General features: G+C 35.9%; 1 protein-coding gene across 1 annotated transcript; it reads left to right on the top strand.

Annotated features, from left to right (window-relative positions):
- On the top strand, positions 1–23,542 carry LOC108360050 (serendipity locus protein H-1-like). The gene is made up of 2 exons (XM_017612188.1): positions 1–1,869; positions 19,850–23,542. Exons 1-2 carry the CDS (start codon positions 1,341–1,343, stop codon positions 21,571–21,573), a joined length of 2,253 nt encoding a protein of 750 aa, XP_017467677.1. The 5' UTR covers positions 1–1,340; the 3' UTR covers positions 21,574–23,542.
- Positions 23,543–26,748: the final 3,206 nt, after the last annotated feature.

Genomic DNA, 26,748 nt, shown 5'->3' with positions numbered 1-26,748 from the left:
CTTACGTTCGGTTCGCATTTCTCTTCTCTCTTATATAATATTCTCTTGTACGGATCCTTAAGTTTTTTTCACCTCAATCAATTCTATGCATTGTTTTTTTTTATTAATCTGACAAACACTAAACTTTAACTTTCAACCTAATTTTTTAATAACAACAATAAAAAAGTCGCGAAATAACACAAAAACCAGTGATAAAAAAGTGTTAAATCCAAAATGGTATGTGATTGAGCAATAACGCGCGTGTATTTTGTTCGATATTATTACAATGAATATAAAACTGCTGAATTGCTAAAAATCTGAAATTTCAGCATCTCAAAATTTATACATACTTGATTTCGCATTTTTTTCGGCGACCGCTCTGATTACTAACAAACAAAAAAACTGAACAATTCACCCGCAGACGGGTGTCGAATGTGTGAACCATCGAGTGGCTGACTATTGAATCACGGATTAAAAATCGATACGCAGTCGAGGAAGAGTTGTACGCAAATCACAAGTCAACACAAAAGTGCAACAGTCAGAAATGAAAAAGCAAAAAGCAGCAATGAAAGCTACACGCACTTGTACTTGAAGGAAAAAAAGAAGCCATCAAACATCCAAAAAGAAAGGAAAGAGAAATATTTAAAAGCTCTATGCTTAAACCAGCCATGTGCTTGTGTATGTATGTATGTCTGTATGTACTGATGTACGTGGGGACTCTAATGAAGTAAAAACTTTGAAAAGCAATAAAATTAAGCAATTCCGTGTATTAGTAAATTAGGGTAAAAGCAATAAAGTAAAAACTAACTATCGAACTAACGAAAGTTGTAGTAATAAAAGCTGTAAAATCCTTTCAAAAGAAGACACTATTCGAATGGATTCAGTGGTGTGGCAAGTGTGGAATTTTGACTTGCCTAAAATGTGTAGCAGCGGCGATAAACAGAACTTAAAATTTAAATAAAAGTGGCATAACCCATCTGAGTTGACAGTCTATCTAATGTATTGGCCTTAGTTGTTTAACGCTATTGAATTTCGTCGAGCAAATTCTGCTACCAAATTGAAGAGCTACTGAACTATCATCAAATCAATTCAAGTTCTTTTACCAATTAGTAGCATTTTTTAAATGTTTTTTGCGGCAACAATATCCATTACCTCTACATACCTTTAAACTTAGCTCGTTCGAAATACCTATGTATCTCAATACTCTGGCAGCTTCAAGCTTAACTAAATTTAAAAACAAAATTACCAAAAGCGCAGGCTCATCCGTCGAATTTCAACGTTAGCCTGCCTTCTACTCGATTTGCCCAATTTTGTTTTAACTCCAACGATACAATACTTTAAACTTCTTTCGCTGCCCTACCATGCCCCGCTGTTTAATGGCTAAGAAATGGAAAGCATACCCTTGGCTCGATCGTGTTGACGATGCGCAAGCAGCCACAGCTGCGGCAACTAGTTTGAAGAAATCCCAAGAAACTGAAATCAACATCGAATTGGTGCAAAAGCGTAACGCCGCACGCTCGCCCAGCCCCAGCAGCACGCAACAATATAGACGAACATCAAAATCGCGCCGTTCCACTATAGACGATGATGAGGAGATCGATGTAGTGGGTGATAACGCAGCGGTAGCAGTGGCGGCTATTGCAGGCGTTGTGCCTACAGCGACAACCGTTGAAATCCAGCATAACAGTAAAGACGAGTCATTAGTGCAGCGCACAATCCCCTCGTCAAGTTCGTCTTGCAACAGCAATAGCAGCAGCAGCACCAGCAACGGTTCAACACCAACGGCCACGTGTTGGGGTCCTTCATCTCCGACGGCTGGTGCTACAGCGCCAAGTCCACCACCACACTCCCCAGAGGCGGCAACGCGTGGGACAACAACGCTGTATAACGGTAAGTTAAAGGTCTGTTTTTGAGAACGTGTTGTTAGAGAAATCATCTGGGCATGGGAAAATGAGTATGTTGGTCAGTTTTGTGGTTGTGTTGGTTATTAATTTAATGTCCTCAAGAGGCTATATGTTTTTTGTTGTATTTCTCGTAGGCAAACATACAACTATTCTATTATTTACTTAGTAGTCAATCTTAAAAATCCTTTAGACGTTATTTTGTATATTGTTTTCCAGATGACCTGGGGTCCAGCTCGCGATCATATTGGTGCCTATTTCTCACTGAAGCCATATTGTAATTGGACGAGGCTCATCATTTTTTTCTGTAGATGTCTTCCAGGCTGACCATTACAATTTTTTAGGCTTATTCTCAAGGAACTAACATTCAGGCAATCACAGGCAATGTCACTTTGAGTGGAGATTCTGATTTGGGAGTTCGTTTGGGCTCGAAAAAAGCACTGAGCCGTATTTGAAGTTACCGATATATACGGACCTATAAAATATTGTTAATATTACAAAATGGTTAAACAAACAATTGGATATTATTATTGGAAGTCTTCTGAAAAGAAACAGAGTTTTTCGATAAAAAAATTTTCAATATTTCTATACCATTTCCATGAAAACGTGTTTTCCCCATATAAAATATATGGGAAACTCCATGAGCTTTCAGGCAGTGCTTAATATAATTTTTATTAGCAAAAAATATATATGGGTATTTTCCCCCATTTCATCGCCTGGATAAAATATTGTCGTATGTTACTTTCGGCAGGTTTTGGGAAATCGCGATGGAAGTTTGGAATGCATTTTTAAAAAAACCCGACAATAGATTTTCTCCAAAGTCACGGAAAATGTTAATAAATAGATCTGAAGGCTTTTTTAGTAAAATTTTGTCGTATGCTACATTTGTTAAGAATTTGCAACCACTTTTTATAACATACGACAAAATTTGATACAATTTTTACTAAATTAACGATACTCTTTACTCATATTAACATTGGAAAAATACTAATTTCTTAACCTGTATGAACAACAAAGCTTCGAATTTAAGAATTGTAAATTTTTCAAGTCCGAAAGTAAAATGATACATATTTCTTATAAACTTAAGAAATATATTCAGGGTTCGAGAAAATCTCGTTTGGGGTTTTCTTTAATATATCCATTTATACCAAGGTCTAATTAGCAAATTTGAAATCTTCTACTCAAAGATTTTATCGTAACGCCATACTAAACTTTTCGTAAATTTATCGAAATTTTCTAAAGCAATGCCATAAATAATCAAATCTGAAATTGTTATGCTGAAATATTAAACTCAAACTTTAAACTTTCGGAGTTGTATTTGATGGGTTGTGGAGGTGCTGAAAATTATGCCAGTAGTTAAGTAGTGTTAACTAGGTTAACATCAGTAAGCAGTGAAAAAATTTAGGTGTCTAAAATGTATAGAGTATTTTCAGTGAGATTTTAAGAATACCTGATTAGAACTCGACTTATTAGAAAAATGAAATATGTAAGATTGTTTGTGCTTAGTAATAATTATCCACAAATTAATGACACAATTAATTAAATTCAAAGGGTTCTTGGACTTCTCACACCAAACAGACAGTCGATTGGAAAACTTTATAAAAAGATTTAACTTTTAATTGGATTCCAAGTACACTGGTTTGTTTGCCTATTGTATCTGAGATCTAAAAAAAGGTTGATTTTGAATTCTGAAAAAATACTAGTCTAGCAAGCACAGTGAAGCATCGTAATCAGTTTTGTCAAGGTTCCAAATCCATTATTCTTAGTTGGTTTTTTTTTCAGGATTTTTCATTGCACCAATAGTTTTTATGAGCGTCATTCATAAGTTTCCTGATGTACCAAATAGTTTCACTATACTCCCTCTCTCTCTCTAAAGACCCGTAATTCGCCACACGGCGCCCACATGAGTTATAGCTTTCCAGTCTAGCTTAGTTTTCAAAAAGAGTTAATGCATAGATAGACGACAGCGTTGATCCAGATCAACTCGTTAATTTGGAACTATCTCGTGAATTAACTGCAGCTAATCCCCAAAATTAAAGCAAGCGACTATGGCGTCCGCGGTAGCCGAGTAGTGAAAGCTGGGTATTAAAATTCCATGAGACCCAGGTTCGATACTCGGTTCAAGGGATTGCCAAAAATTTTTAATTATCATTTTTGTCCTTTTATTTGATTTATGTATATATTTTATTGGACTTAATTTCGTTTTATTTCGCAATATTTTTTTATTATCAGTTGATTATATTTTTAAGGTTTAATTTCATTAAAAAAGTTCGTGACAACGTATTAACAAAAACAACAAAAAATAAAGGTATTAGTTGAATGAATAAAAAAAAAATTTATGTAAATTCGACTAGCCACCATCTCGCGGCTAACTAATCCGCATTACTGCCATCTGTTAGGGTACAATTTCGATCAAATCAACTGTAACCTCAATCCGGATTAACGTTTCCATCTATGCCATTATATAGATAGCTGAGAAGCTTGGAGTGAGGTGTGGACTTAGGACCTTATGAGCCCTCTGTAGGGGGTTAATGTGCTCATGATGAAGCTACATGAAGTTAGCGGTCTTCTTACGTCTACTGGAGGTGGAATCGGTCTCTCTGTACGAGGCCTAAAAGCAACAAAAAATATTCGAATCATTCGATTATTCTTTTGTTAGTGCAGGCAACATTTCAAATCACTCAAACACATTGTAAAGATGCCTGTGGATGTTTTAGTTTCCCCTTTGGAAGGTTAGTTGGAGGATTAGGTCTATTCAAATTGTGTTGCTCCCTTATTTCGCTTTTCTGCTTCCTGAGTTCTTCTTTAATCGCATTTGAACCAACAAGAAGAATGTCGTAGGCCCATTTGCAGTTGTGGACGCTAATTCTCATACAAGGCTGGCTGGTGTCTCATTTCCAACCAAACCCTAGCACTTCAAGTATATATGTAAGTATAAGAAGTATTTCGTCGGCCGCTGTGGTGTAGTGGTAAGCAGTGCGCGCTTTCACTCATCAGCACCTGGGTTCAAGCCCTGGTCAAAGCAACATCGCAAAAAATATAGAAAAAGGTTTTTTCTTAGAAGCGGTCGTCCCTCGGCAGGCAATGGCAAACCTCCGAGTTTATTTCTGCCATGAAAAACAGCTTCTCATAAAAATACAATCGCCGTTCGCAGTCGGCGTAAAACTGTAGGTCCCTCCGCTTTGTGTGACAACATCAAGGCGCACGCCACAAAATCGGAGGAGAAGCTCGGCCAAACACTAACATATATGTAAGCGCCAATCTATTATTTTTAATATTATTATTATTATTATTGTTATTATTATTATTTTTATTATTATTATTATTATTATTATTATTATTATTATTATAAGTATTTCAATATGGCCTGGTACCCAAATAACTCCGATTGTGGAAAATTCCCTAGCCAATGTCGAGCAGTTTTACACAAATTCGACTGCTTCCTTAATGCCAGCTCTGCCTGGGAAGCAATGCAGTTATCTACGATGTCGTAAAAGAATCATTCACCGATACTTCCGTCAAGTTTCGACCCATCCGTGGAAAAATTCACTAAATGCAACTACAGCTTCCCGTTCGGTCATTCCCAAAGGAGTGGCTAAAGTCGCATAAAGTCGAAGCTTCGGAAACCTTTCTTTGTGTGTTTCTGACGAGGCTAAATAATTTTGAGAAAAAGCTAGAAGCTAAACATAACTTTTTTCGGCTAAAACAAAAAAAAAATCGAAAACCAGAAATTTAAAATGGCAACACTGATTACTATTAAAAAAAAAAAAATATATATATATATTTATATATTTGTGTGATTACAATAATACATACATACATATAAAAGAAATTATAAATTTACTAACAACGTCCCAAAATACCATTTCTTCAAATTAAATGCGCGGCTCAGGTTCATGTGAACTTATGCCTGTCCTTATACTCGTACGTATGTATGTTTGTACAATTTATTCACATACATACATATATAAAGCGTGCGCGTGCACTTGTTAATAAATAGTGCCCACACCAATGTTTATATATATATAAGTATGTAAACATATGTATTTGAATGTACATAGTTACTAAGGTAAGTTCAGTCAGCCCGCAACTCAGTGTGGCGGTGAGCAGAAAAAGTTCAAATTGGACGCCCCTTGAGACGTTTGACTCTTGGCCAAGTGTACAAACCACAGACAGGGAAGTCTGTCAGGAATTCAAATGCTCCACACCGTTGGCAGTTTTCACGAGTCATTGAAGCAGCTCCTGCCACAGTTTGCTGTCTCAGCAGCTGTTCATTAAAAAAAAAGCTAAAATTTAACATTTGATCCGCAAGCCGGCTAGTTTGTTGCAAGTGAGTTGACAGTAAAGTAAAATTTGTATTTTTGGTCATATTTACGTCATTTCCGCTCAAAGTTTTCCTAATGCGAAATGTTTACAACGTGGCGCATATTTTTTGGCCTTTGTTGTGGTTGTGGTATGAATATATAACGATTTTTTTCTCAAGTTTTTACATACTTTCAAAGCTGAGTTTTATTCGGGTATGAATTTCTGCGTGTTGTGCATCATCTCAAACTTTCAATCGTGCCCGCACCAGTGAAAGCTCCGACGGCTGTTTGATAAAATTGCAATTTGAGCGCGTTTGCCTTTGTTTTTATGTTTTTCTATTTTTTTTTCTAACATTTGTTTAGCTAATTTACTTAATTTCGCTTGTCATGTTTTATAAATTACGGCAGTTTTATGTTACTTATTCAAATACATACATACATACTGACTTTTTTAACAACCACTTTTGATAATTTTCTATTACCCTGATTTCCATCTGCTAGTTGTCTCGCCGTTTTTCTGTTTCTGTTTCTTCTGCTGACGCTTTACTTCCATTTGGATTTCGCTGTCTCAGTAAAACACGCATTTCCGTTTCCGTTTTGGCAACTTATGTTTTTGATTACAAGCGCTAACAGGCTCAGGCTTTGAGTCTGCTTCGCTCCATTTTTTTAACTTAATTCAGTTGCTTAGCCACATCCTGCGTTGGCTGGTTTATCCTTCTCGCACCAGCCGTGAGGATATGCATGAAAACATTGCTGGAATAAAAAAATAAAGCTCTTTTTTTCAAATAACGCAAAGCGTATGTATCAATTTTTTTTTATTTTTCTGTTCCCTATCTTATTTTCATGTTCGTGAGTCTGCTCTTTTTCTTCATTGTTGTGCAACTCAAAGTTTTTTTTTTTGCTTAACTAAATCGCTTTCGACTTTGCTGCTTTAAAGCCTCAAATCAACTTTCGAGTTCGTGAGCTAGCTCGAAGCTAATCGTTTGACAAATTTCAGCATTTTCTCGCAAATTGAAAATGTATGTTTTTTCGATTTTTATTGCTTGTTTTGCAATTGTTGTTGGTGGTGCGTTTTCCCCTGCGCAATTTTCCACGGAATCGTTCAAACATCGAATTGTGTATTTGAGCGAAATAATCCGTCGACAAATCAACTGGTGAAGTAAAATGAGCAAAAGCAGAATGCACAGACATGCAAGGGGCAACGCGACGGATAGAGAGCAGGACCGTAGCCATGTGATAGAAATAAAATTCGCAGCAAATTTAAGGGTCGCAGAATTTTGTCAGGTAGGGAGGGAAGCCGAAAAGCAGACAGGGGATAGCAATCGTCTGTTGTTTAGTAGTAACCAAGCGGCAAACGATAGACGGCAGACGGCGAGTGCCTTCTGTTGCATGAGGGATTTACGCCAAACGAAAAAAAGGGGTTGGCTTCGTTGTGAACTTTCAAGTGGCGTCGCGTCAAAGTGCGCCAGCTGAGTCGGGCTGGCTTGGCCGGTTCTTTGCTTTATCCTATTACCAGCTTCCGCTTTGGGTTTTGTCCTGCCGTCCCTGCCCGTCTGTGAGTGTGTGTGTGCATTCTCCTTGAGTCGGACTGAAAACTATTTCATTTTGTATTTTTTTCTGTTGCTTTTTGAACCGTTGTTTTGAAGCTTTTTTGTTTAAGATCAGAAGCCGTCAGTGACCCCGCTGTAGCTCAGCTGATAGAAACACATAGTATATGTATATTTCTACATGGCATTGATTATGAGTGCTTTACGCAGACGGACTGCCTGTGGTGTGTAGAATAAATTTCAAACTCCATTGCAATGGATTGTACAATGTTATGTATGTGGCCTTCATACTTAAGTGTGGGTATTTCATATATGTATGTATGCATGCGTTGGCAAAAGTAAGCATTTAATTTCATTAACGTGTGCATACTTACGTAAATATGTACATACATATACATAAGTAACAAATGCCTTTGTATATTGAGCTTTGACTTTATATTTGCCTTCCGTTTTGATTTGTATCAAGTTTCAGAAAAACGAATTAGCCTATTATTTATCAGATTTTAAGCATCGAATGATGTTTTAAAGCATATGTGTACATATATGAATTTCACTAAGCGACCCTTTAGATTGCATTTAATTAAAAACAGGTTTGTGTTTGACTTACTAGGTCCTTTGCGAGCACGCATCTAGAATACACGTAAAATGCAAAAGCATTCCTTACTTCACATTTAAGCTAAATTACCTCCCTGGGATAAGGTCGATTGTTTGGCTAAATTTCCTGAACTACGCATTTTTAGACAGCATCGAAACGGTACTGGGTGTGATAAACTACAAATATTTAATACGAAATATTGCTGCTTACCTATGGTAATTTATACATAATTGTAATAAAATTTTAACAGGCCAATGTCTGTACATTATAAATATTAAAGAAAAATTAATATAGGGTTTCTTTATTAGAGCAACAGAAGCCAAATAAAAATTTTTAGAATTGTTGTCTGTCCGTCTGTCTGTCTACCTGTCTGTCTGTCGAAAACTAATGCATGGAATTGAATGCAGTTTTCACCAGTGCATTGCTACAGTTCTAACTTAAAATATAGAGAAATAGGGGTTGCCACCTGCTTGAAAATTGAAGTTTAAGTAAATTGATTAGATAAAGTAAATATTACAATATGGCTGTCAAAAGAAAAAGGTTTAAGGAAAGTATTTTTGTTGAAGGTTGCCACCTTTTTGAAAATTTCAATTCAATTTAATTGCTAAGCTAAATAGAATATTGCGATATGGGTATTAAACTGATGAGGTTTAGAAAAATTTTGCAGAAAATATTTTATATATGAAATTTTTGTCCCTACTCCGCCTAATTCGTGACCTAGAGCGCGTTGAAAATACCTCTCACAATCACGTTTTTTTTCTTCTTTCAGCTAGAGTATTTTCTTCCATGTACTTAGATTATTTTTTATGTAACTTTCGGAAATGATTCAATTAATTTTTCATAAACTTCAGTAGCTTGGTCATATCGACGTCTCCAAACCATACCATGCTAAGTCAACCTAGACTTAAGGCTTAGTTATGCATACTTGGCATTGCATAAGAGTCATCACATAAGGAATCTGTTAAATGAGCTTTGTGTGTAAGCGGTTACCCAACGCACAGCATTACATATGTAGAAGTCTGTTGATTTTTGATTTCTGCGTAAAAGGGCATGCTATGCAGTGCAGTGCAAAGTATGCATAACCGAGCCTTAAGTCAGGCTTAGCATAGTACGGTAATTTCTGTAAAGCGATTTTGTTCTACAAGCGGCTTTCATGACATTGTTGAAATATTTTTAATAGTGCCGTTTTTCATTAACGAAAACTCCCATTCCAGTTCTTTAAATAGATGTTCTCCGAGAACACAAAATTGGAAAAATTTCAAAACACACGAAACAATCAATAAACTCACGAAACTACATTGAGGAAAAAAAATATTAAAATCAATTCGAAACGTAATTGATCCTACTATAAACGAAAGTATTGTATGTTGGTAAATATTCAGTTCAATTACGCGCATATTAAAACGACATTTAAAAATGATTTTTTATTTTGGCTCCAAAGGACGAATATGTTTTGAAAATGCCCTTTCAATTAATTCTTTGCATCATAAACTACTAATATCAGACGGACAAAATTCTAGGATGCATTTCGTGTTCATACATATTATCCTTAACATATAAATATTTCAAAAATAAGTATTCAAAATTTCCAAGGATATTTAAAGAAAAAAATTTAAAAAGAATATTTCAATGAACATTCGTCCTTGTCAACCAAATCAATTCTACTTTTATTTTATACCCATACTGTTATTCCACATTTCACCGAATTTTTATAATAATTTTTTGAATTAATCATATGCATCTATGAAATTTAAAAGTCGTTTAAAACAAACCTGACGTCAGAGGGAAAGACTGAAAACACAGCTTTGTTGTATTTGGCATCTAGTTTCGCGAGTATATTGATTTTTATGTGTGTGGAACAGCAATTCGAAACAAGATAAATGGAAGATGCCAGATCCTTCATTATTATTTTTTATTATTTAAAATTTATCTGAAAGACATGTGAATTTATCTTACTGATAGATTTCGTGACCCACGAGGCCCGCAGTATAATTCTAAAAAACGTCGAAATTTAGTTTCAAGTTTGGGCGGGATCGGGATTAAATATTTAGTCCTATGTCCATCCCTACTTCAAACCGAATAAATTCTGGGCATGAATCACGTTTGACGACAATCGTCTGGACGATATCGTGCTGACATTGTCTTGTTTCATGGAAACCAAAAACTGTTCGATCGACTGTTTGTGCGAAATCGTCCACACAATTGAAATTTTGCTTCACGTAACAGCAACGCAAATACATGAATCAGTGTTTAGATGACATCGTTTTGTCATTAAAGAGATGAAATGAAAAGTTGTGTAAAATTTTGTTGCAGCAAACACAAATATTTATAAAAAACTGCATTCAAACTTTTTGAATATAACCACAAATTTAAAAGTGAGCAATTTCGTTAAGATTTTTTGTTTGCAAAAACGTGCCAATAATAATGTACTTGTTTAGTCATAATTAATTTTTGCCACAAAAATTAGTCAAATTACTCATAGTGGATTGTAAGGAAATTGATTCCATCTGAACATTTGAAAACACATTGTTTTGGCTGTGGCTGAGTGCGCAGAGGCAGGCCCCAAGAGACCCTGGGTTCAATTATGGTCTGTCGCAATAAATAATTCTTCAAAGTAGTGACAGTTCGTTTTCAAAGTATGCTTCTTTAATTTGTGAACACGACCGACATTTTTTTAAGTTTACAAAGTACATAGATGTATGTATATCAGCTTAATATAATAACACTGGTGAAACCCCAAAAGTTATTCATGAAAAACATAATAGCTTAAGTCGATTTAACTGTACTGACTTTGCAGTATATGCAGTATATAAGTACACTTTTTGGAGTTCTACCCTTAGTCCTACTAGTCCTACTAGCAAATTACAGATTAAAGAAAATATATATATTACTTCAAAACACTAAAAAAAACATATTGATTCCTAAAAGCATTTTCAAGGTTTGGTTAAAAAAAAAAACGAATCTTTATGACTTTTTGAATTTAACACTTTGAATGACGGTTAATAAAATAGTCTGATCATAAAAAATGATATCTTTATGCGGACATAATCTGTCCATGCACTAATTAAAATTTTTAAAACTGTTTGAATAGGCTTTCGGTTTCAAAACTTCACTGAGCGCGAAATACGGTAAAAAAATTCAACGAAACTGATTTTCGCCTCTTTTGCGCAATTTTGTCATATATTCTTTTGGACATAAAGTAAAAATAAAAATTTGGTATGCATCATATATGTATATTATCATTATGTATATTAGACTTTTGAAAAAAGTCTCTCAGATGACAAGACGCTTTAAGGTTAAAAAATTTGCATAAGAAAATACTAAAAAAAAAATCAGCGGAATCATAATAATGAGATTTTCGATACTGTTTTTTGGGCTTTTTTCAAATATTGATTTAAGAAAAACTTGAAATTTTGCCGATTTAGACTTATGAGGTATCATTGAAGAGGTTTTTTTTCGCCCTTTTTACTACTTTACATTTGGAAAAAAATGGGACGTGAATGAGTTTCTTCGCAAAGAAATCAAAAGGGTGAGAAAATGCATTTCCACTGATACCTTATAAGTCTAAATTATTAAAGGTTTTCTTAAACCCGTCTTTGAAAAAAATTAAAAAACAGCATCGAAAATGTAATTTTTATAATTCCGTTGAATTTTTTTTTAGTATGTATGTTTATGCAGATTTTTTAAGCTTCAACTGTTTTGTCATCTGAGGGGATTTTTTTCAAAAACTCCTTTAAGAAACTATTCTTATTCATAAGAAAACTCCATTTTTGGAGGCATGTTCAAATCGGCCCAGATCACGTAAATCTTAATATTTTTCCGAAATATTTTGGTTGTAGTATTTTAATAAATAATACGATTTGTATCCCGTCGGAAAAACCGCAATTTTTTTGTTGGTGATGCAGTCTAATGTATGTACATATATGTATAGTATGTACATTGAAGCATGCAAAATTTGTTTGTTTTTTGTCCAACGTCATTACCATTCTATTTAGTTTTGTTGTTCTTGTATTCCTTACGGCTTTCTGCGTGGAAACTCAAGACGACAATTGCTATTGCTACTGGTCATATTAAAGTTTACTATACATTCGCTTATGTACACGAATGTACATATGTATGTGTGTAAAATATAATCACTAAAAGCGCACAAAGTAAACACAGATAAATGCAAATGTACTTATATATGTACATACATACATTTTTCGTTGCATACTTTTCAGCACTCAACCCTGTTGCTGAAATTTTTTGCATACAAAAAAACCAATTTGCCTGCACCTATCCACATGTGTGTGCTTGTGCTTGTGTTTGAATAGCACACATGTACAAACATATGCTCGAATATCGGTAGTCACATTTGTTGCGCTGCTGAAATATTTAATTTTAAGCCTGTCATGAGTTATGCGCATCGCATGTTGACCCAGAATGTGACACATGTCACTTGCATAAATCTTCATAACAACCCTGCAGTTGCTTAATTAAAGTTTAGCCAGACACACGCACGCATACAAGTGCACGAAAAATAAAAACAAAATAAAAACTTGTCTACACAAACACTGTGTGCATACATACATTCATTTGTATGTGTTAGCTAGACTAGTGCATATAACGGGTGATTTTTTTGAGGTTAGGATTTTCATGCATTAGTATTTGACAGATCACGTGGGATTTCAGACATGGTGTCAAAGAGAAAGATGCTCAGTATGCTTTGACATTTCATCATGAATAGACTTACTAACGAGCAACGCTTGCAAATCATTGAATTTTATTACCAAAATCAGTGTTCGGTTCGCTTTACGTCCGATTTATGGTCTACATAATCGACCAAGTGAGCAAACAATTAATGCGATTGTGACCAAGTTTCGCACTCAGTTTACTTTATTGGACATTAAACCAACCACACGAATGCGTACAGTGCGTACAGAAGAGAATATTGCGTCTGTTTCTGAGAGTGTTGCTGAAGACCGTGAAATGTCGATTCGTCGCCGTTCGCAGCAATTGGGTTTGCGAAACACATTTCGAACCGAACACTGATTTTGGTAATAAAATTCAATGATTTGCAAGCGTTGCTCGTTAGTAAGTCTATTCATGATGAAATGTCAAAGCATACTGAGCATCTTTCTCTTTGACACCATGTCTGAAATCCCACGTGATCTGTCAAATACTAATGAAAATCCTAACCTCAAAAAAATCACCCGTTACATATGTAAGTATCTATGCTCATATATATGTACGTCCAGGACGAATCTGTTAGACCTGTGCATTGCCATTCTTTGCAATCAGCAACAAAACTGTAAACTGACAGCAGACGCGGCTGATGTCTGGCCATCGGATATTTGCCTTCCGACGCTTTAATGTGCAAGTGAATTTGTATTCCCAAAGCCATTTTTTACAAATGAAAATCAGGATGTACTTTATGGTGTTACGGCGCATTAAGTTTGCCGCGGCGTGGCAAATCGCATTCCACACTTTAGCAACAACGATGAAACATTTTTCCTTCAACATTTATATATATAGCTAGGCATAATCGCCGCACATATATGTACAATATTGCATTGTACGTTGTATGTATGTATGTATATATATTATTCGGCTTTGCACGCCGTTAATCCCGTTTCAGTGAGGCTATCAGTGGCTTTCTTGCTCACAATGCTCGGAGTAGATGTACAATGTACATATCTGTGTCCTTTTCAGAGTTGTAGCTTTTGTTTTATGTTTTAGGCACAAACTAATTCAATACGCATGCATGCGCATACATACATGTGACTGTGTGTATGTTTGCAAATACGCATAGTGCGTGGTGTTTGTACATATATTCGTCAGCCACGCTTGTCGTATCTCTAATGGCACACGACTTATTTCCGGCTACTGGGCAGCTTAATATCTGGCCTTTGGTGAAAAGTTTTTAAAAATATCTATGCGATAAATTTACTTTCCGTTATCGAATTCGAGTTCAGAGTTTAACAACAGCGAAGAAAATTTAAGCATGCTCTTAAAATATTATTAAGAAACTTTGTAATCTTAAATTATGTCTCCACCCTAAGAATTATGGCAAATTGGATTGGAAATTGGATTTTAAATAGGCGCTGTTCAGTTTTCACATCCACAGTAGCTCCCTTTATGTATGTACATGCGAGAAAATCTAACGAGTGTTTTTTTAGTGTCACTACCTTCTCTCACATTTATTCCAGAAACAAGTACAATAAAATCAAGTGCTTTTTAGGAATTTTAGCCTTAAAATGTTTATTTGGACGAAAAAGTACCGAAATTCTTAGTTTTTTCATTGCTACTCAAAAATCTCATAATTGTTTTTTTTTCTTTATAACTAGGAAGTTTCCAACTAGAATGTTCATATTATAAGCAATGGACGTTGGCATCAAATACAACACATCTGTGAAGTTTCAAGAGTGTGCCACTAAATTAAAAATAAATGACAGTATGCAGAATATCTGTCGCAGATATATTATTGTAATTTTAAAAACTTCACGATTTTTAAAGCGTTCTTCTTGTCAAAGCGAACGAATCTAGTGTAATAAAACTAGTGTGTAGCCAAAGTAATAAAAAATTACATTGAGTAAAATGAGTTCAATTTTTAAAATTTGTATTGGCACACTCGAATTCAATTTCAAAAATTGTTATACATATACTACATGAGGAAAGTAATATATATGTATGTAATATAGAATACTGTGTAAAAATCTTCCACGCCAATATTTAATTACTTTTAAATTAAGGCGTGCAAGTAAACGTGTTAGATGACTGCGTCTGGTACTACGGGTCGTATACGTTACATTCGCAACTACAGGTATATGATCATGAGTGGTTATTTTTTACAATTTTTAGTTTATGTTTTAAGTTTTTATTTCAATAAAATTTCGCGATGGAATCTTGTTCTTTGTACAAAACTGAAGATAATGCATTTTCTATGACAGGTGCACCACCATTTTCGATCAAAAACAAGTATTTGTCGAAAAATGTAACAATTCGTGAGATTTGCTCATATATGAAAACCATATAGAGTTATTGAATTCCAGGAGCTCTATTAGTGCCGCGTCACTTCAGGCCAGCTGAGTCAAAACCTTGCAGGTTGGCCCTATACCAGGCACTATATAATAGCACTTTCAATCCAAGGAGGTTATCCATTGATTTTAAGGCCCTCGGCTGTGACGGTTTGTAATAATTTTTTATTTTGTTTTGTCAAAATAGAGAAGGGTACCAAATTACTATTTTGAAACTGACAACTCCTTCTTTTTCGAAATATTGATTGCTAGTCAGTGTCATAGCTTCCCAGAAGCAGTAATAAAATACACGTAAAATTTGTTTTTGCTCTAAAGCTACTACCTTTTCGATACGTCTTTTTATATACATAGATAATGTTTTGAATTAAATGTTGTCTAAATAGGCTTAATCTTCGTGAATACTCGTATAAGGTTGCCACCTATTCGAAATTTGTTATAAATTAAATAAAACATCATAATATGGGCATCAAGTGGAAGGTATTTAAACATCCCCAATTTATAAATATTAAAGAATAGGGTTGCCACCTACTTTGAATCGCATATTTATTTTATTTTTAGTTTAGAAAATAAAGGTGCAATGTTATTATTCATGGATACTAAAAAAAGACACTTAAAAAATGTTTTGCCTATATACTAATTGTTATACCTTAGGATATTAGTGTAAGGTTGCCACTTATTTTCGATTTTAGAAAATTTAACTAAAACAACAGAATGTGGATATCATGTGAAAGGTATTTGGAGAAGCTTGGACCGAAAAGATTTTCGATGTGGGTTGCCACGTTTTTTTACACAAATATGTATTTATTTTGTTAATCTCAGTAAGCGCTTTTTGTATGTTTACACAGCACATATACGCTAAACATGTGCACGAATTTCCAATAGGGTTGCCATCTAATTTTTAAAGTAAGAAATTTACTAATTTCACAAGATATCAAAAGCCATTTTTTTATTTAACTTTGCACAATAAAAGCCAAAAACGTATATGCACTACGAGCAAAGCTTGGCCAACCTGTTACTATGCTCTTAAATATGCGAAATCAATGAGTTTTATTTCAATCTCTTTTTTATTCAATAATATCAAAATAGTGTATAAAATTCCATGCATTTTTAAATTATCAACCAAAAACTATCTCTTCCATAGATCTTGTGGATCCAGTAAATAATACATACATCTTATATTAACACTTGTGGTATAGCCAGGGTTTCTAGACATTTGGCTTTTCATTTTTCTTTTTAACATATCTGTGTTCAACATTTGGTTTATTGGTAAAATTTGCCTTAATGTATCGCCAAGTCTGTTCGGATTTAATCAAATTCATGTCGTGTTTTTAATTTGTCATATAGTTTCTACGGTTTCATCGTCCAGCTGCTGTTTTCTATCAAATGCCTGACATCTCGTTGCTACTCACTTCCTTTTCGTCGAAAAAGTACGATATTGTTGTATGAAAAAAACTCTTATGTCAAATATATACAAAAACGAACAGAACTGCCAGATATGTATATGCAAAATAAGATTTTGCTTAGACTCGTCAGCACTGCTCATTAAATTGTCCGATTTTGGCGCTCTGCCATCTTCAGTGTAATTTTTCTGAATTTCTCTGAAAGCTCTTTCGATTGAAACCGTAGTACCATATGGAGTAAAGTCAATATGAAGGGTAAGTTTTGTTATATAAAAAAATCAAGCAGACTATCTTTCTTGCACTAGACTCATTCGATTTGGCAAGAAGAATATTTTCATCATTTAATTTTAACATTTTGAAGTATCTTAAATTTTGAAAAATAAAAAATTCGTAGAATTTCAAAAATTACAAAATAACTGGAATTAAGAAATATTTTTTCCAAAATAAATAACTTTGATCGATTAAAAGAGATTTTAGCGATATTATTACCTACCTAATGACTTAATTTCGTGGAGTACAAAACCAATTTGTTGGGTAGCGGTTTAGATTCTTTGAGGAGCTCTTAGATTTTAAAGTGGAATTCCTTACCAAATGACCAATTTCTGTGACTGTAAAAAGCTTTCGATATTCTGAAGACAAGCAGAGTATTTTTTTATCAAGGCTGGATATATGTATGTAGCACAAATTATGTCCGAGTCACGGCAGAATACACTTGTAGAGCAGTTGATCTGATTTTGTGCTTCCTTCAAAAGTTAATTCATCAACGATGCTTCTGTTTAGCCAAAAAATCAAGAATTTTATGACAGCATTAAATCATGCACGTTCACGGGATATAAGTTCTTTATGCTCATAACTGCTATAAAATCTGAGGAAAGGCTTGCCAAGCTTCTGACGCGATTTATTTTTTGGTCATTACTTCAGTGAATATATCTAAACCAGTGATGCTCAAAACAGCGCCCGCGGGCGGAACTTTCAAAGCTCTTTATAGATTTTATATGGGCCGCACTGACTTAAAGCTTTCTCTGAGCATCACTGATATAAACTTCAGTTTCTAGCTTTCAGTTGGAATTTGCCATCTGTAATATAATTTGTGGTACTATCAACTCAGCTGACCTTTGGTTGCCATCGCAAATTTAAAAGTTCGAATTTTCAAACTATCCTTTCCTATTTTAGATGTTATAATTTATTTCTCTTCCACCTCAAAACCCAACAAGCTGCTGCGTTAGACTATTTAGCCACTTATTTTTAACAAGATGAAATTTAGGTACAAAAAATGATCTGGTATCTTTCATATCACTATTTTTTCATGTTATTAATAAACAGGGAACGGATTTTATGGAAATTGCCTTTCTTTCTTTTGCATTTTTTAAAATATTTGCCTCTTTTTGCCTTTTCTACTTTAAAGGCCAATGTGCAGCTCTCAAGAAAAGCAAAAATTCCATATAAAATAACGTACAAGAAATGCCTAATAAATTTTCTTATCTAAAAGCAGTACGCAGTTCTTAAAAAGTTTTCTACCCTTTCTAGTACGGTTTTCTAAAGTTTTTTTTGAGCACAGGCAACCCATGCTTGCAACAGAAATCTATGCGCGTTCCATTATTTTTTGAGGAAAGAGTGATTCCACAGGATGTGAAGTACCAGATGTTAAAATTCCTTGGACACACACACGAAATAATGGCATTGTTTGTCTTGTCCTTTTTTTGAGAGCTGCATTTAGAGCGGCGTTTAGTTGTAAAGAGCAAGAAAAAAGCCCTTATTCCTGATAATATGAAAGTTTTAAACGTTCCTTATTTAAGTTGGGCGCCACTTGTTTCAAATCACGTGGAGCGCACGTTTAGTACATTCAATGGGTTTAAATATTCGCGAAAATGGATTGAAAATGCTGCCAGAAAACTTCAAAATGCATCTTGTGGTTCAATCTTACCACAACTATAGAGATTAAAGTTTTGTGAGTTAAGAACTCGAAAGGAGAAAATAGTTAAAGATTCAAAGTAGAAATTTTTCATATAATGAAACTAGTTCATAGTTTTTCTCTTTTTAATTGTAAAATAAATATTTCGAAAATTAATGTACTTTTTGATTATTTTTCGGATTTTGTCTTTTTTGCGTATTCTAGTGCTTTTCCTGCCTATTTTGCTATTTTATTTAGCCATTTCTAGACTATTTCGTTATTTTGCCTTTTTATTGGTTTTTAGGTCCTAAAAATCCGTTCCCTGTTAATAAATCTACATAAATAGTTTAAAGTTGACGCCCACCGTAGTCGAATGTTAAAGGTTGCAAATTATCACTCGATAGGACTTAAGCTGGATCGCCGGTCAGCACAACACTCAAATTAAAAAAAAAAATTTGTTTTTCCATCCAAACATTTCAATCTCCGTTGGAATTAAGGTTGTAGGTTCCTTCATTTAAAAGCGCTGAATATATATTTTTTAATTTAAAGTTATGTTTAATTTTTCTATTCCTTTCCGATATGCACACATATTCTTCAAAAGTATATTAATTCAAAATTTGTAAATTTTTACTTTATGCGCTAAAATGTCCTCAGTCCTTACACAAACTTCCCCGAAAAAAGCTGAAGCAAATTTTCTGTTGCAATTTGTTGAAAAAGTCTTAGTGAAGACTCTCTTTTCCATGTGATTAACAAGAGAACATAAATATTTGTTTGCTTTTTCTGCCAAAGGAGAAATTTTGAGTTACTAAGCATGTATGTACTTGTACATATGTACATACATACATATATATATAGGTGCTATATCACAAAAATTACGCAGTTCATGCATTTCGTTGCTTTTTTCGCCTTGCTATTTAAAAAATAAACAAAATTTGCCCGTATTTCTCCTTTCCCAAACAACTTTGTATAGCAAGGATGTGCCACTCATATTGCTGCTGAAATTTACTTGGCCCTTTGCCAATTACGAGAGATTTTTTGTACTAGTCTTTCATGTGTGTAGGCTCGTTCCCAGTCCATCTCTACTTACATACATATATTTGGCGTGCAGATTTTCCGAACTTGCAGTACTCGCCTTTGGGTTTATTGATTTTATGGCTGCAAGAGTAAAATTAAAAATTCCCTTTGCTCATCGCTACTCTCTTCTTGGCATTTGCAGGTTTTGGACATGACGCTTCACCCATGCACTACACAGCGTACCTGCCCAGAATGGAAAACGGCGAAGTTACTGTAATTACGAATGCGGCTAACGCCGTTGCGACGGCTGCTGCTGCTGCTGCTGCTGTCGCCACTGGCCATCACAACCTACCGTTACCGCATACGGCCCATCATTATTCCTCGTTCGTGCACACGCCGCCGCCCTCGACCGCCTCTTCGCCTTCAGCGTCTCCGTCGAGTTATTCCAGTGTGGTAACAGCGTCCAATAGTAGCAGTAGCGACCGCCTCAGTCCGCCCATCGTACGCATTAAGACAGAGTCACATAGCGATGACAACATACAGCACAACATCCAGATGAGCTCTGAGTCAAGCGCACTACGAAATAAATCACTGGCTATGTGCTTCACCAGCACTGGCGCTGCACTATCGCTCCCTCCAAAAAAGAAAGACATTTACCGGCCATATTCGCTCGATGATAGGCCAAGTGTGGAGCGTTTGCGTTCTCCATATGAGAGTTTGCGTATACCAGCTGAGGAGGATTTGCACGCCGCTCACGCCATACTCGATCTGAGTGCTTCCACAGCCTTCCACCCGCCAACACAGCCACATCAGCTCCAGCAGGTGCAGCAAGTACAGCACAATCCCACGCCGCCGTCACAACTGCACCCGTTACATCATCATCAACATCCGCTGCACCAAATAACTCATGCTATTCAATTGCAACAACAACAGGAGACCATCATACACCATAGTGGTCCATCCATCGCAGATTTGGCAGCGGCCGCTATTGTCGCAAACGAGCAGCGACCCAGAAGTACCGCTTCCCTGCACAGCGTTATGAGCGCATCAGATAGCGATCGGCAGCCGAGTTCGCCGGCAAGCAGCGTCCAAAATGAGAACAGCAACACAACCAACCAGCTGACGACTACCCAGTCAAACAAGACCGTGGCCTATACCTATGAGGCGTTCTTCGTTAGCGACGGCCGCTCGAAGCGCAAACATGTCACCGATCCCACGACCATAGTACAACAAGATCAACAGAAGGCCAAGTACACTTGCACCGAATGTGGCAAACAGTACGCCACGTCGAGCAATCTCTCGCGCCACAAACAAACGCACCGCTCGCTCGATTCGCAATCAGCGAAGAAGTGTCACACCTGCGGCAAAGCGTACGTGTCAATGCCGGCTCTGGCAATGCACTTGCTCACGCACAAACTCTCGCACAGTTGTGACGTTTGTGGCAAACTTTTCTCACGTCCTTGGCTCCTGCAGGGCCATTTGCGTTCGCACACTGGCGAAAAGCCATATGGCTGCGCACATTGCGGCAAAGCATTCGCAGACCGCTCCAATCTAAGAGCGCACATGCAGACGCACTCGATCGATAAAAATTTCGAATGCAAACGCTGCAATAAAACATTCGCGCTCAAGTCGTACCTCAACAAGCATCTAGAATCGGCGTGCCTCAAGGACGAGGCGGACATGCAGTTCGACAGCGCCAGCGATGCCAGCAACGGTATGGTGTCGCCACCACCCTCCATGGAAGATTATCCTTTGGCGCCGACGGCACAGCAGCAGCGGCGTTACATCAGCAATTCGCCAACACCGTCGGCGGTAAATATTGGCAGTATAAGTGCGCTTACGATACCAACACCAGCAGCAGCAGTCGCGGCGGCAGCAGCTGCGGCAGCCACAATGGTGAAGGTGGAAGCGACCTTCGTCGGCTAAAATCAACATTGAGATGAACAGAAGGAAAACAGAACACCAGAACACACAGCAGCAGTTAAGTGGCCCTTTGGTGCAATTGTAAGTAATAGTTAAGAGCAAGCAGGTAGTTAAGAGTGGAAAAGTTCGGAAAGTTGAAGTGCAAAAGTTACGGTTTTGTTGCAAGCGAATGTGTGGCATGTCGACTCGTTTATGTGCATAGTTAAAACCAGTGTAAATTAACCCTTACGGGGTTGGCAAAATTACCAGTGACAGTATGAATAGAATTAAAACTACTTAATATTATAATAATTTAATTAAATAGTTTAAATCTTACATATTTACTTACATAGATATTTTATGTTTTTCGTTCTTATGTTTTAGTAAATTTAGTATTTGTACAATTGAACACACGCTGAACACACGAGACATCACAAAACGTCCACAAAACATTAAGAATACTCGATAAATGCATATACAAAATGAAAATTAGAAATAATATGCAGATTTAAGGCAGTAGTAAGTTAAGTAGTTCTAGAAAAGCAAACTCGTAGTATTTAAGAGTTGGGAGATTCACAAAGCAACAACAACTTCAAATATGAGTAACAAAAAAAAAAAAAACAATTAAAAATACACCAGCATTCGAGCAACACTCGACCGTGAATACTCATACGCATACTGATACTCATATTCATCGCATACTCATACTCATACCAGTTTCAAAGAGCTGCAAGAGCTTTTTTAAATGGATTTTTTATTGAAATTTTCCGTACTCATTTCATTTGTAAATAAAACTTTGCTCAAAATATTCAACTAGTAGTTACGATTAGCGCTTTCCCACATTTCATTCACTAGAAAGTAGCAACAACGCGTCCTCTTGAGCTGCGGGCAATCTCAGAAGCGTTTCATAGCATTTTTCCAACGAAAACACATTCATACAACTCCATTCACAAAGCACCCTCATACTCAGCATGCACATTAAATTTGATTAAAAGCTTATAAAATAAGTAAACGCAAACGTGATTTACAAGGCAACGAATAAATAACATTTTGATGAAAACAAAGAGCAACGTTTCGCATACAACGAATTAGGCTATAAGGATTAGAGACAGATTTTTACAATTTTAAATGACTAATGCAATTTTAAACTTTAATAATACACATACATACACACATATATACTGAATATTTATAGACACACCAATAAAAAAAATATATACATATTTCGCTTATTAAGTAGAAAGAATGCAGAACCACATGCAATAATCACATCGTAGAAACAGTAAGCAATATTAAGCAACGAAAGATAACCACAAAAAGCAATAAAACTGTTATAAAGTTTCGTTCAGCAGCTATGTATGTAGTTAAGAGAGAAAATGCTAATAACAACAAATTCAAAGCAATTATGAAAAAATTGGAAAAGTTATAAAAGTTTACGAAAAATGCAAGCAATGATTCTCATTACGCTAGCTGAAGATTTGGGAATACCCAGCAAGCATTTTCAAAAAGAAGCGATTCGAGGTTAACTCTTTTTGGTGCGAAACTACATGAATTACTTGCGAGTCGTATGCGTTTCATATGGGAAAGAAAAAAATCTGCCACTAAGAATTCTGCTGTACAATATAAAAATCGAGTCGCAGCAATGTTCAAGAAACGACTCTTATCGAGTGGTGATTTTTTTTTTTGTGTACAATAAAGGTAGTCACAGTACGCCAAAGAGGAAATCTGTGTTTTCTCATTTCACTTCACATAGGAGATTGAAAAAGACAGCGCTCTTCCATTTCATCGCAAACAAACATGATATTCAAATTAGGGATGGGCTTCTTCTAGAATTGTAAAACACGTTTCATTGAATCAATGCGAAAAATCTTAATTTTGGAAATAATATTTTCTTTATAAGTTAATTTTTGCAACAGATTTAGGTAACATTTTTCTTAAAAAGGTAATTTTTCAGATACATATGTACATTAGGGCGGGTCAATTTGTATGGGATATTTTTTCTACTATGCGCGTATAGCACAGAAGGATTTTAAACGTAAATATAAGCAAATTTTCCGAAGAAGCCACGGGTCTAAAATCAATTTGGAGTTTGTCAAATTGCGAAAATAGGTTTCTTAGCATTTTTCTGTTGTGTCATTAGGAAGTGCTAAATTAAAGAAAAAACTTTCTATAAGCGGTTTTCTGGTCATTGAATCCGTTTTTGCACTTATATTTTTCTTAAAATTTCCACCAGAGGGCGCAACAGTGGAAAATTTCACATTTTCTTCGAAACGTTTTTTCGCAATTTGGCAAACTCCAAATTGATTTTAGACCCATTGTTTATTCGGTGAATTTGCTGGGAATTGCACATAGAGTCCTCCTATGCTATATGCGCATAGACGAAAAAAATTCACCCGCCTTAATGTACATGGTTTTGTTCCTGTTTTTATTCTGTAACACAGAGCTCTAAATTCATCTTTGCTTTATCTGCACTTTTCATACCTTGGCTCGCTACGACTGTATCTTTGAACACTCGTATTCGTTTACGGGAAAATTAAACGGACTTTAGTCTTAGTCTTTCTAAGTGATAGCTATCCGGTAACTAAGGCCCTCGGGCTTTTGGTGGTACGCTCCGGGGAGTGTCCTACATCCCTTTCAACCGCATCAGAACACTTCGCTATCAAGTTCATACGGCTTCGAGGCTATAGCGATATTGCAGGAACTGTACGGCCAGTGGTCATGGAAAATAGCGTCCTTTGACGAGTTATCGTGTTATGGTCGGGTAAGAAAGTGCAGGCACTCCATTCAAAGAACGTGTTTATGTATATCCCAATAAGCATCGTGGCAACGCTCGGAAATGACCTTCGATATCCAGTATGCATATCAAACTGAGAACGAAATCATAACTAACCTTAGTTTCCCAACCTTCATAGTATGCTGGAAATACACTCGAAATCGGTTCGAAAAAGAGATTTAACCACAGTAAATAACAAGAGAGAAACTTAGATCCAGCTCATTCTCGAATGGAAATTTCGAATTCATAACGAAGGGAAAATATGTACATTTGATAACGAAGGTTTCGCTTTGCTGGATAATGGCCTAGTTATCGAATCGAATACTAACCTATTCCACATTCATTTTCGGAGGTGAGACTTGAAAAAAGATTTGTTTTAAAGTCACTTTGGAATTGTTAACCAAGCACAATGTTTATTGGGATGCTATATTTGTAGCTATTCGATTAGCCCCGATTTTATATTTTCATAATATAAGGAGCTATAAATAGAAGTGAGCTTTTGAGAGATCGGATATTTCTTATAGTGATGCCCAATCGATACAATTTAAAAAAAAGCCCTTCTACATACATATGTGAGCCCCAAAAACCTCGAGTGTATTACTAGCCCCGAATTAACTTCCAAACACTAGCTGGGTAGATGAATATGAATGTGTGTGTGTGTGTGTGTGTGTGTGTGTGTGTGTGTGTGTGTGTGTGTGTGTGTGTGTGTGACTGGAACTACTAATTCTAAATCATCATTAGCCATAATTGTTATTAGCATCTACTAGCGCTTGCATACAAACATACATACATATTCGCTGTGTGTGCTTTGCAGGACGCAAGCACGCTCACAAAAACTGTCCCACACTCACCCCTCCCCCGCCAACGCAGCGTGAATATTCGGTGGCTATCCCATACGCAAACGCATACAACTGGCAGTTAGCTCGGTCATAAAGCATATTTGTAGTACTGGCAAAATGTGGTTGCTTTAAAATTTCACAAAAAAAAAATAATAGAAATGAAAAAACCAAAACCAAACATTTGGATTGAGTAGGGGGAGTCGGAGAAATGCTAACGAACGACGAAAACAAAAATGTGGCATACGTGCAACAAACGTTTTTGCGCTATTAATACGCAACGTACAAGTAATAAAAAATACGTTTTCGCCCAAAAGAGTATGGCGAACTGTGTCCAAATACAAAAACAAAACGCAAAACACAAAACGTAAAAAAAGAACTTCTAAATAACGGGGAGATGGGAAACGCTATCAACGACGACGCTGCTACTCTTTTAATGTCGAAACAGATTTACTTAATTGGCAGCACTGTCTAATTTGCATTTGCGAGCGTGACAAGGCAAGCAGAGGCGTGGTTGGTTGGTCGTTTGGTCGGTTGGCTGACTGGTTGGTTAAGTATTCAAATGGTGGAAAGCGAGGTGCTTAGTATGGAGCCATTAAGGGCACACTTGCGCTTGTACTCCCATATTCTCCCATATGTACATATGTATGTGAGTATGTGTGTATATTTGTGTACCTACATAAATATGTAAATATGTAAATATATATATATATAGTTACAGACATAGATACACACATACATAGATGTGCATAAATAATGTAGCTTGAGTTTTCAAGGGTATTGGTTTCACGCCTCAAACACCATCGCCACCGCCACCGCCACCGCCTCCGCCACCATTGCCACCAATGAAGTACTCCGCCTAACGCAAGCCAATGCGCCTTACTTTATGCAAAGTATCGCAGCAACTCGTAAATTTTGTGCTAATTAAATAATTTTCATGCTTTTCTCTACTTTCTTTTTAAGCAATTTTCATCATACATATGCACATGTATGTACATATGCAGATGTGTATCGTACTTTTTTTTTTTCTTCTTGCAATGAAAGTGGGATATGTGTTTGTTGTTGTATTTGGTTATTCCTTTGTTCTTGGTGGGCTCTTAGTCAGGATTTTGAAACATTGTCTAGTCAATTACCAAAATGTAGTTGAAGGTGTAGGTGTAAGTAAGTAAGGGTAGTTGTAGAGGTAGGAGTAAGTGTAGGATAAACTGCCAAGAACAAAGTAGTTAAGATCACATATTAAGTAGTCCTCCCCCAATTTATGTAAATGTTAGTTTTAGTACAATTAGCTTAGTAGTGTAAAATCTAGTCGCTGTTTGACAGCATTTTCACACTAAATACTTACTCTTTCTTCCTTTGTTACGGAGTTTCTCTCCTTTCTATTACTTAGTACTAAAAAAAAAGCTCTACTGTTCGCTTTGGACGTAAGTTATGTATATCACTCATTCCCTAGTAATAAATAATACAAATATTGTCCCTAATGTCAATTTAAAACAATAATATAAAAATAAAATATTATAATTAAATCAGATATTAGTCAATTAGCATATAGTTTGTGCAAAAAAGATTATCAGACTCGTTGAAGCAATTATT

This window comes from Rhagoletis zephyria, unplaced genomic scaffold, assembly GCF_001687245.7.
Source record: "Rhagoletis zephyria isolate East Lansing unplaced genomic scaffold, Rhagoletis_zephyria_1.1 Rzeph_scaffold_00510, whole genome shotgun sequence".
NCBI classification, from domain to species: Eukaryota; Metazoa; Arthropoda; class Insecta; order Diptera; family Tephritidae; genus Rhagoletis; species Rhagoletis zephyria.
The sequence above is the reverse complement of the archived record's forward strand: the minus strand, read 5'-3'. Positions and strand labels throughout refer to the sequence as shown.